Source organism: Bos indicus x Bos taurus, chromosome 24, assembly GCF_003369695.1.
Source record: "Bos indicus x Bos taurus breed Angus x Brahman F1 hybrid chromosome 24, Bos_hybrid_MaternalHap_v2.0, whole genome shotgun sequence".
Taxonomy (NCBI): domain Eukaryota; kingdom Metazoa; phylum Chordata; class Mammalia; order Artiodactyla; family Bovidae; genus Bos; species Bos indicus x Bos taurus.
In genome coordinates this window covers 60,738,318-60,750,466 of record NC_040099.1, presented here as the reverse complement: position 1 = coordinate 60,750,466, position 12,149 = coordinate 60,738,318, and the positions used below count along the sequence as shown (strand labels likewise).

The 12,149-nt window shown below is 43.6% G+C and overlaps 2 protein-coding genes across 14 annotated transcripts in view; one reads left to right on the top strand and one right to left on the bottom strand.

Moving 5' to 3' along the window:
• The window catches only part of RELCH (RAB11 binding and LisH domain, coiled-coil and HEAT repeat containing), a 114,244-nt gene extending 108,531 nt beyond the window's left edge, over positions 1 to 5,713 (bottom strand). For 6 of the 8 annotated variants that reach the window (XR_003508515.1, XM_027526270.1, XM_027526271.1 and 3 more), the window contains exon 1: positions 4,950 to 5,713. Coding sequence is in view for 7 of the 8 variants with exons in the window: in XM_027526270.1 (XP_027382071.1) it covers positions 4,950 to 5,463 (514 nt within the window). In the remaining variant the exon portion in view is untranslated. The remainder of the gene's footprint in view (positions 1 to 4,949) is intronic. The other 2 variants (XM_027526272.1, XM_027526275.1) reach the window with 1 other exon arrangement.
• Positions 5,714 to 5,829: 116 nt separating this feature from the next.
• PIGN (phosphatidylinositol glycan anchor biosynthesis class N) overlaps positions 5,830 to 12,149 on the top strand; it is a 105,069-nt gene continuing 98,749 nt past the window's right edge. For 4 of the 6 annotated variants that reach the window (XM_027525616.1, XM_027525617.1, XM_027525618.1 and 1 more), the window contains exons 1-2: positions 5,926 to 6,077; positions 8,798 to 8,952. The gene's annotated coding sequence lies outside the window, so the exon portion shown is untranslated. Of the gene's footprint in view, positions 6,078 to 8,797; positions 8,953 to 12,149 lie in introns of all 6 variants that reach the window. The other 2 variants (XM_027525615.1, XM_027525614.1) reach the window with 2 other exon arrangements.

The window sequence follows — 12,149 nt, the reverse complement described above, 5'->3', positions numbered from 1 at the left end:
CCACTGAAAACATCAAATTTAAAAAGCTATAGTTCTTTTATATGTTTTATACATTTGACTTACTCTTTTAGGCAAGAAAAAAGATAGTATGAAGACTTCTTGTATTTTAGAATTACCACTATACTATTATCTAGGTCAGATAATACAGACTTTGGGGCAAACAATTTAGTAAATCTTACAAAATTAAACTGCTTTTGTGTGTGCTTAGTTGCTCAGTCCTGTCTCTCTGCGACCTCATTAACTGTAGCCACCAGGCTCCTCTGTCCATGGGGATTCTCCAGGCAAAAATACTGGAGTGGGTTGCCGTGTTCTCCTCCAGGGGATCTTCCCAACCCAGGGATCAAACCCAGGTCTCCTGCACTGCAGTTGGATTCTTAACCATCTGAGCCACCAGGTGAGCCTTTTAGAAATCTTTAAACAAAGAAAACCACTGTTGACTATACATTTATTACTCTGAAGTTTTATGAATTTTCAGATCAGACACACATTAATCAAAAATACATAAAACAAAAATAATTTAATGTTTTAGATAATCCACACTATCAATGTTTATACTGTTTACAATCAACCAAAAAGTATTCATTGAGTATTATAAAGTAATAATCCAACTAGCAACAATTAACATGGTAGAACTGAATACAGAGGACCCTTATAACCAGCAGTAGTCTGGTCCTAAAGAAAGATTCATCCTCAGAGTTTCTAAAATATAATTTGTATGATCCGAATCTTAGTCAAAATCTTCAAAACATGGTACTAACCATAGATTTACAGACTTATTTTAGCATTTATCTATTTTCTGACTGTATTAAGACATTTAAGTATATTAATATTTTGATATACAATGCATTTGGATTTAAATTATACTAAAGCTAGTGCTATAAGTATCTGCATAATTATAGGAGGAATATTTTAGAAATATTTCTTCTTTTTATGATGCCATCATAGGCCTAAATTTAGAAAGAGAAACCATTAAACTTCTAGAAGAAAATACACAAGAAAATTTTTGCAACTTTAGGATACGCAAATATTTATTTAGGAAACAAAGACCATGAATCATTAAGGGAAAAACACAATTAACTGGACTTAATGAAATGAAAATCTTTTGTTCACAAGACACATTGTTAAAAAATGAAAAGGCAAATCATGCTAGGAGAAAAAACTTGGAAAACACATATTTGCTGGAGGACTTGGGTTCAGAATATATAAAACAACTACAACTCAATAAAAAGCTGTTAACAGACATTGCACAAAAGATATGCAATAGCAGTAGAGACACCCCACAATGGCCAAAAGCTGAAAGAAGGAGCTCAGCATTACTAGTCCTCAAGAAATAAAAACCACAATGAAATACCACCATACTCTCACTGCTGCTGCTGCTAAGTCGCTTCAGTCGTGTCCGACTCTGTGCGACCCCATGGACTGCAGCCCACCAGGCTCCCCCGTCCCTGGGATTCTCCAGGCAAGAACACTGGAGTGGGTTGCCATTTCCTTCTCCAATGCATGAAAGTGAAAAGTGAAAGTGAAGTTGCTCAGTCATGTCCAACTTAGCAACCCCATGGACTGCAGCCTACCAGGCTCCTCCGTCCCTGGGGTTTTCCAGGCAAGAGTACTAGAGTGGGGTGCCATTGCCTTCTCCTAGAATGAGTTAAATAAAAAGCCTGAAAATACCAAGGGTTTGGGGGATGTATAGAAATTGAAACTTTCATACACTGGTGATGGAAATTTTAAATGATACAAACACTTTGGAAAACCTGTTTGACAGCTTCTTACAAATTTAAATGTATACTAACTATATGAACCAGCAATTCTATTCCTAGGTATTATCGAAAAGAAATGAAAACATATGTCTCTGTAAAACTTATACAAGCATGTTCATGACAGCTTTATTCATATAGGCCAAAAATGGGGAAAAAAAATGTCTAATAACAGATGAATGGAAAAACCAAAAAAGGAATGAACTACTATTACACATCAAAGCATTATTTGAATGAATTTCAAAAACATTATACTGAGGAAAGGAAGCCATACAGAAAAGACTATATGCTCCAAACTGCATTTGTATGAAATTTTTAAACAGGCAAAACTTATCTAAGGAAGTGGTTCTCACTTGGGGAATTTTGCCCTCCCCTTCCTCGGACGGTGCTGGTGACATTTTTTGACTGTCACAACTTGGGGAATGGGGGCTGGGTGGTTGCTTCTGTTATGCAGTGGACACAGAGGCCAGCAACACTGTTAAACATTCTAGAATGTACAGGACTCTAACACAACAAAGAATTATCAGGCCCAGAATTCCAATAGTGCCTAGGCCCAGGTTGGAAAATTGTTTTCTACTATGGTCAGTGATGGGCTTGAGATACAGAATGCAAATGAAAATGAAGGCGTTCTGGGGATGATAAAAATGTCCTCAGACATTTATTTGTAGTAGTAATTTGTTTTCCAAAATTCACCACGTTGTACACTTCAAATGGGCACATTTTATTGTATGCAATTTTACCTCAAAGTTGATGGTAAAAATTATAGCCTATCAAATAAAGCTACAAAAACAGTTTAATCCATATTTTGCTTTTAAACATATATGCATAGAAAAAACGGAAAAGGCAAGTACTATTGGTTGGATTATGGATAACTCTGATTTTTTTTCCCCTACTGCTCATCTGTTTTGTATTCACTTGAAAATATATTATGTAATAATGTGCTTCTGAGTTATACCCAAACAGGTCCAAGTAAACCATGGCAGAGCACCGCCGCACACGAATGTGTGGTTATAGCCAAATCCCAACGTGTGATCACAAGGCTAAAGTTATTCAAGAAACTATAAAAATGTATAATGCAAAGGCATTTACAAGTCAACTTTTACTTTAAAACACAGCTATATTTAGAGCCTAAATTATAAATGTAACTGTTTCTGTGCAAAAAAGTTTTTAACAGAAATTTTCACTATAAACAGTGATTCCACACAATAAGGTAGGCTGAAAAGATTAATAAATTCTTTTGAATTAAATAAAATAATGTTATAAAGGAATAACTTATTTCATTATATCTATACAGTAGAAAAACATAGCAGATACAATTCAGTTATGTTCAACGACAGGCCAGGGACTATACAAACTGTGAGTAATAAAAAGATGTCCCTCAAGAAGCTGACTATCTAATGGAGAGAAATGATACTGTTAATAAATCAAAATAAAAAGTTAAAGGCTATGGTTGAGGTTTGAAGGTAGTACAGTGAAAAGAAGCCTTGGTAGCGTGGGAAGTACTGACAAAGATGAGAGTTGAGCTGGGTCTTGAGGAAGTATTAAGAGCTTATCAGGTGAAAATCATTATTAGACACTTCAAAAACCTTAAAACAAACAAACAAAAGCCAGCTGTCTAACAATTTTGTTACACTGCTCTTTTGTTACATTTTATAGTCTTAAAGGTCAGCAACAGAAAAACCAGTTTCAGGAAAAGGAAGATAATCCTACAGTACTGAGTAAGGAAGTTACACCTGCTGAGAAAACTCCATACTCAAGAGAGAAGACTGCTTTGGATTTACCTTGATGGAAAATGGCACTCTTTGCAGTTTAACTACATCTAACTAAGTTACATCTAAGTTAGGCAACTGTGGTGTTGGAGAAGATTCTTGAGAGTCCATCTCAACCAGATCCAACCAGTCCATCCTAAAGGAAATCAGTCCTGAATATTCACTGGAAGGACTGATGTTGAAGCTGAAACTGCAATACTTTGGCCACCTGATGGGACGAACTGACTCATTAGAAAAGCCCTTGATGCTGGGAAAGATAGAAGGCGGGAGGAGAAGGGGACGACAGAGGCTGAGATGGTTGGATGGCATCACCAACTCAATGGACACGAGTTTGAGCAAGCTCCGGGAGTTGGTGATGGACAGGGAGGTCTGCCGGGCTGCCGTCCATGGGGTCACAAAGAATCAGACATGACTGAGACTGAACTGAACTGAAGTTAGGCTATCTCAGTCTCTAGCACCACTTAAAAGTACTGACAAAAAACCATCAGTTCGGCTACAATTTTAAATCATGTATTTTAGCATGTGTGAGCAAATTTCAGTTGGCCTCACATAACACATTGAAAACCTCATACCACTAGTAAGGGAAAATCTAAGATGCCTCTTAAGAAGGATAGGTACTGGGACTCCAATATGCATTCTTGGCAGTACGTTTTAAAGACATGAATACTTATAAATACATGATGAATGAGGTAAACGACCTCTCTACACAGTTAACAATGATTACAATGAGGCAGAAAAGTTAATTCCTAAACTTCCAAAGAGAAAAAAGCCTACAAGGTACTGAGACCAGGAGGTAATACTGCAGGGAGAACCTGCCTACTCTGCTCCTTAGACTCCTATAATTCTGGACACCCATTGAAATTAAGGAACCGAAAGTGAATGAAACTGAGTTTATTTAAACTGAACAAATTTTATGCAGCAGAAGATGCAACTTTTGAGTAATCAACTCTACCCAAAGACAAAGGGTCTTCAAGTGGATCTGGCTTCGGGGAGAGAGCAACAACATTTCCTATTCTTTTCTCTCTTGACTTGGAGTCAAATAATTACTGCGAACAACATAAGGAACACTGTTTCCTGGTAGTGGCGATTCAGGAGATGGGAGAGAATGGAAAAACGATTAAAGCGATAAACCAAGGTTGCAAGGGAGTCTTCTGGTCATGTAGTAGCCAGTGAACTAGAAACTCTGGATGTTTAATAGATATCGTCACCAACAGTGCTGGTGCAAGGCTGTAGGCAGGCAGGGAGAGAACAGTCGCTGCCAGATCCTTTGGCCTCCACTGTAAAAGATCACCGCCCGCCCCCCGCCCCAACCCTCTAGCTGAAACGCTCCCAGTACTCAGCACCAGCCCACAAGCACCCCCTCCCCACAATAACCCCCCACAACCCCAACAGCCCAGCCGGAGGGACAGCGCCGTCGTTCACTTACTGAGCTGTCCCCCACCCGACGTCGTACTCGGCTCCCGACCTCCTGCGCCTCCAAGGCCGGCTGCCCCGGGGACCCCCGGCGCCCCCGTCCCCGGGGGGGTCCCGCTCTGCCTCTCGAAATTGCCAGGGTTGGAGAAGTAGTCGCGCAGCCGAGGGAGCTCACGGCCGCTCTCTAACAGCTCGGTGTGCAGCTCCAAGGCGGTCAGCAGGTACTGATCGCGCAGCAGCTGGGCCGCGATCGCATCAATTGACAGGCGGGCCGGGGTCTCCCCAGGGCCCCCTAGGGCCGCCGCCGCAGCCTCCCCGGGGAGCCCCGCTCTGGCACTGCTCCCCAAGGCCACGGGGTCCTGGGGCGACAGCGAGTCCGCAGAGCCCGGGTCTAGGCCGCCCCCGGCACCCAGCCGAAGTCCTGCCCGCCGCTCGTCGGTCGCCGAGACCTCGTCCTCGTCCTCGTCCGAATCGCTGAGGAAAGGGTTCACGCCGCCGCCGCCACCTCCAGGCGCCATCGCCGCCATCTTACACTGTCAGGAGTGTGGGCGCCTCCCTGTCTGGCTCTGACAGGCCGCGGCCTGAGTCCCGGCTCAGCCTCAGCGGTCGCCGCTCGCTTCTGCAGCCCCGGCCTTGCCACGTCCCGTCTCCTCACCTGGAGACCAGGCGCAGGCTTGGAGGCGAATCGTCCGGAGGCTGCAGCGGCAACAGCAGCCACAGCTTCAGCCGCAGCTGCACCAGCAGCCCGGCTCTGCGGGCGTCTTCCTGGTCCCCGGTCTCGCGAGAAATGGCGCGTGACCCGCCCCTCTCCCCGCCCCGCCCCGCCCCGCCTGCTCCCCACGCTTGTGAGCAGAGACTGAGGGGCCCCGCGCCCAGCTCAAAGGCAAAGCCCCGCCCCACTCCTTTTTGATTGGTCGCAGAAGGTGGGGGCGGGGATTGGAGGACTGACGCGAGAATTATCGCGAGAGTAGCTTCTGGCCAGGTAAGTGTCAGGGACCTTTCGTGGTTGGGGGGCGGTTGTGACGGTGGCTTAGGAACCTTCTCTTCTGAGCCAGAGGGGAGCTCTGACTCGCAGCCGGGCCCCGCCTTCGCGCTGACGAGGCCTCGTTCCCGAGGTCAGGCCTGACCTGCTCAAGCCCAGGTAGAGTCCGGGAGAAGTGGGGACAGGCGCCGGGCCCCGACACTGGCGCTCGCCGGGGTGCACTGCCCCCTCTTCCTTCGCTCCTGCTGTGTCCGCTGCCGGGTACTGATGTTTTCCCTGCAGGGGTGGCCGGTGCCGGGCAGGGCCGGTGGTCGGAAGGGGGTTTGCTTCCTCTTCCTCGCCCTCCCAGCCTCGTGCCTGCGGGCCCCAGGGGCCTTGGTGCGGCACAGGGACAGAGCCAATAGAAAATGCATTGGGGACGTTGGGATCTGCTTGGATCTGGGAATATCCCGATAGTCTCGAATTTGGAGAAGGAAATGGCAACCCACTCCAGTACTCTTGGCTAGAGAATCCCATGGAGGGAGGAGCCTGGTAGGCTATAGTCCATGGGGTCGCAAAGAGTCGGACACGACTGAGCGACTTCACTTCACTTCACTCCACTTCGGTAACAAACTATTAGGAGCGCAGCAAGCACTTGTGATTTAATGCACAGCTTGCACATTCCTTCCAATGAACACCCAGGACTGATCTCCTTTAAGATGGACTGGTTGGATGTCCTTGCAGTCCAGGGGACTCTCAAGAGTCTTCTCCAACACCACAGTTCAAAAGCATCAATTCTTTGGTGCTCAGCTTTCTTCACAGTCCAACTCTCACATGCATACATGACCACTGGAAAAACCATAGCTTTGACTAGATGGACCTTTGTTGAAAAAGTAATATCTCGGCTCTTCAATATGCTGTCTAGGTTGGTCATAACTTTCCTTCCAAGGAGTAAGCATCTTTTAATTTCATGGCTGCAATCACCATCTGCAGTGATTTTTAAGCCCCCCAAAATAAAGTCTGACACTGTTTCCACTGTTTCCCCATCTATTTGCCATGAAGTGATGGGACCAGATGCCAAGATCTTAGTTTTCTGAATGTTGAGCTTTAAGCCAACTTTTTCACTCTCCTCTGTCACCTTCATCAACAGGCTTTTTAGTTCCTCTTCACTTTCTGCCATAAGGATGGTGTCATCTGCATATCTGAGGTTATTGATATTTCTCCTGGCAATCTTGATTCCAGCTTGTGCTTCTTCCAGCCCAGCATTTCTCATGATGTACTCTGCATAGAAGTTAAATAAGCAGGGTGACAACATACAGCCTTGACGTACTCCTTTTCCTATTTGGAACCAGTCTGTTGTTCCATGTCCAGTTCTAAGTGTTGCTTCCTGACCTGTGTATAGGTTTCTCAAGAGGCAGATCAGGTGGTCTGGTATTCCCGTCTCTTTCAGAATTTTCCACAGTTTATTGTGATCCACACAGGCAAAGGCTTTGGCATAGTCAGTAAAGCAGAAGTAGATGTTTTTTTCTGGAACTCTCTTGCTTTTTCGATGATCCAGCAGATGTTGGCAATTTGATCTCTGGTTCCTCGGCCTTTTCTAAATCCAGCTTGAACATCTGGAAGTTCACAGTTCATGTATTGTTGAAGCCTGGCTTGGAGAATTTTGAGCATTACTTTACTAGCATGTGAGATGAGTGCAATTGTGCAGTACTTTGAGCATTCTTTGGCATTGCCTTTCTTTGGGATTGGAATGAAAACTGACCTTTTCCAGTCCTGTGGCCACTGCTGAGTTTTCCAAATTTGCTGGCATACTGAGTGCAGCACTTTCACAGCATCATCTTTTAGGATTTGAAATAGCTGCACTGGAATTCCATCCTCCACTAGCTTTGTTCGTAGTTATGCTTTCTGAGGCCCACTTGACTTCACATTCCAGGATGTCTGACTCTAGGTGAGTGATCACAGCCTCATGATTATCTGGGTCGTGAAGCTCTTTTTTGTACACTTCTTCTGTGTATTCTTGTGGTTTCATAGTCCTTAGCTAAAAGGATTGCTGATCTTTATTGTAATTGAGTTGCCAGAGAGATTGAGAATGGAAACAATTTCTGGAATGAAAAATGGGAAGGATTAGGGAATGGCATGGAAAGGGCATGTTTGGAAATGGGTTATTTATATGCAATATTTCTGCCTGTGTAATGGGAATTTTACACATCTGTTGTACTTAAAGTCCCCACATTTAGGATCTTCCTGTCAAGGATTGTGCTTGACAGTCATATCATATCCCCATCCTGCCAGTTATTTGCCATGAGACTTTTTAAAAGTTACTTGATTTCTCTCAGCCTCCTCTGTCAAGGAGATACACAGAATTAGGAATGTGTTTGTCACAGTATCTGGTACCTAGTACACAACAAATGTTATAATCATGTATCAATTAATATACTACTAGTGTGGCCATGGCACCCCACTCCAGTACTCTTGCCTGGAGGATCCCACAGACGGAGGAGCCTGGTGGGCTGCAGTCCATGGGGTCACACAGAGTTGGACACGACTGAGCAACTTCACTTTCACTTTTCACTTTCCTGCATTGGAGAAGGAAATGGCAACCCACTCCAGTGTTCTTGCCTGGAGAATCCCAGGGACGGGGGAGCCTGGTGGGCTGCCGCCTATGGGGTCGCACAGAGTCAGACACGACTAAAGCGACTTAGCAAGAGCAGCAGCAGGAGTAACTGTGTATTGAAAATATTTGACAGATTTTTAAAAGTAAAGCAAAACAGACCTGATGTCAGTCATTTATTAGCGTTAGCCAGAAAAAGCAGTTAAGGTGGTAGGCCCCAAAGGGAATATCTTTAGGATCTGATTTCTAAAATGAAAATTGAAAATAGATTTAAAATATGTTTCCTTAGAGAGCTGTAAGAAGTTGGATGTAGAAGTTCTTCCTTGATCAGCAGCTTCCTATGGCACATCTGTAATTTCCTGGTTCTACCTCACATCCTGTAATCATGGACTTGTCAGTGTGACCTTTCCAAGCCCCTAACAAATCAACTGGCCAGTCGTCTCAGTAAGTACTTTTCTCTTCCACTAGCACATAGAAATTTGCTTATCAATTAAAAATGTTGAAGAAATATTAATAGTGCATACTAGGATATTATTAACAACAGCTGATTTCTATTTAATAATAATTTGCCATTAATATTGTTGAGGAATTTTCTTTCTACTTACCAAAATTTGCATTAATCTAGGTCTTTACAGCCAGTGTTTCACTGAATAATCTGGATAGTCATTGATGCTTGTATGATAGTGATAAAAATATGAAAGATTGCTCTTTTCCAAGCACCTCAATTGTTTTCTTGATTAAAAAATTATTTTTTTGTTTTAGTACTTTTAAAATAACCACAAGTAATATTTTCAGTGCAAGTTTTTCATTGATGTAAAGTTTTATAAATATCTAATTTTTTATACATTTTTACATATTGTAATTTTTGACATTGTTTTTCAATGTGTGGTAAACATCCCAGAGGTATAAGTTAAATGGCTTTTATTGATACATGGTTACATGTATTTTAAAAATTTTAGTAGTTATTAATTTGTTTAGGTGATTTCCAAATGATTCATCCATGAAAAAGTTTTCCTTTTCACTGAATCTGAATAAAAAGTGATTAAAAAAAGAGAAAACTTAAATTATAATAGTGCTTAATTATATGTGCTTAGGCAATGGCAACCCACTCCAGTACTCTTGCCTGGAAAATCCCATGGATGGAGGAGCCTGGTGGACTACAGTCCATGGGGTTGCTAAGAGTCAGACAGGACTGAGTGACTTCACTTTCACGCATTGGAGAAGGAAATGGCAACCCACTCCAGTGTTCCTGCCTGGAGAATCCCAGGGATGGCTAAGCCTGGTAGGCTGCCGTCTATGGGGTCGCACAGAGTTGGACACGACTGAAACGACTTAGCAGCAGCAGCAGCAGCTATAATGTAAGTATTATGTGAAGGATGATTTTTGGAATCACTGAAATATTATGTATCAGTTCAGTCGCTCAGTCATGTCCGACTCTTCGCGACCCCATGAATCGCAGCACTCCAGGCCTCCCTGTCCATCACCAACTCCCGGAGTTCACTCAGACTCACGTCCATCGAGTCAGTGATGCCATCCAGCCATCTCATCCTCTGTTGTCCCCTTCTCCTCCTGCCCCCAATCCCTCCCAGCATCAGAGTCTTTTCCAATGAGTCAACTCTTCACATGAGGTGGCCAAAGTATTGGAGTTTGAGCTTTAGCATCATTCCTTCCAAAGAACACCCAGGGCTGATCTCCTTTAGAATGGACTGGTTGGATCTCCTTGCAGTCCAAGGGACTCTCAAGAGTCTTCTCCAGCACCACAGTTCAGAAGCATCAATTCTTCGGTGCTCAGCTTTCTTCACAGTCCAACTCTCACATCCATACATGACCACTGGAAAAACCATAGCTTTGACTAGATGGACCTTTGTTGGAAAAGTTATGTCTCTGCTTCTCAATATGCTATCTACGTTGGTCATAACTTTACTTCCAAGGAGTAGGTGTCTTTTAATTTCATGGCTGCAGTCACCATCTGCAGTGATTTTGGAGCCCAAAAAGATAAAATCTGACACTGTTTCCACTGTTTCCCCATCTATTTCCCATGAAGTGATAATCCTAGGTAATTTAATAGCCCTGACTAAGTGCCCAGGACTGGGCTGAGTACTGGAGAAAGCCTGTCTTGCTTTCCTGGAATCAGCATGAAGTTATAGAGGCAGCCATTACTACAAACAGTCAGAGTCATAGCTGTATAATTATAAACTGAAGTAAAGGTTTGAGCTTCTGATTTGGACTGAGTAGTCCCTGAGGAAGTGATGCTGGAAAGTGCCCGGGAGGGACCTAAGATCCCACTGTTACTATACAAGAGAGCTAGATTTTTATGTTAGCTATTACAGCTTCAGGGTCAAAGTTCTCAAATAAAATGTTTGTTTTACTACTTCAGTAAGGTTTAGGGTAGAGTAAAATTTGTATTATCCTTTAACACAGACAGTTTGATACTTTTTACAAAAAAGTTGTGTAACAATAGTGGGGAAAAGAAAGAACATAAGTCCAGGGAGTTATTTGTAAATGCAAAAGAAAGTGAGAAATGATAGAGATATTTCCTTATTAGTGAACATGATAAGGAGAGTACTCAGGTTTCCATGGTAGAGAGGAGTGTTTAAGTCAATGGGAGCCTCTCTACATCTAGGCAGATACCATATGTACTTTAGTTGTAAATAGAGTTTAAGATCTTACTGAAATGAATTAAAATGAGTTGAAAAGTGAGTTACTTTGCGTAACTAAATATGATACCTGATAGAAGAGTTGTGAGCTAAAGGATAGAAGAAAGAACAAGTGAACAGAATATTATGGACAGTTTGGAATCATAAATGTGACAATTTGGATGAAATGGACAAATGGACCAAAGATACAACCACCAAACCCACTCAGCAAGTGGCGGATACTCTTAGTGTCTCTCTGGATATGAAGAAACTGAGTTTATAGTTAAAACTTTGCAACAAAGGACACTCTGAGCCATTGATATCCTGTTACGCAATAAAGGAAGAAATAGTACTAATTCTACACAAACTCTGCCAAAAAATAGAAGGTAATAACACTTCCCATTGCATTGTCTGACATCAAAACCAGAGAAAGATATTAGAAAAAAAATTTATAGTCTAATATCGCTAGTAAATATTAATTTAAAATGCTAAATATTTTAGCAAATAAAATCCAAGAGTATAGAGGAAGGATAATACTTAATGATTAAGTTCAGTTTATTCTGGGAACCCTAGCTTGGTTTAACATTTGAAACTCCATCACTGTAGTTCACCACACTAGGAGACCCCACACCAGGAGACCCCACACCAGGAGAGACCCCACACCAGGAGAGACCTCACACCAGGAGAGACCCCACACCAGGAGACCCCACACCAGGAGAGACCCCACGCCAGGGGAGACCCCACACCAGGAGAGACCCCACGCCAGGAGAGACCCCACGCCAGGGGAGACCCCACGCCAGGAGAGACCCCACGCCAGGGGAGACCCCACACCAGGAGAGACCCCACGCCAGGGGAGACCCCCACACCAGGGGAGACCCCACGCCAGGGGAGACCCCCACACCAGGGGAGACCCCACGCCAGGGGAGACCCCACGCCAGGGGAGACCAAAAGGGAAAATCCAGATGGCCTTGGTCCTCTCTCGCGAGAGGACCTCACGTGATCCTC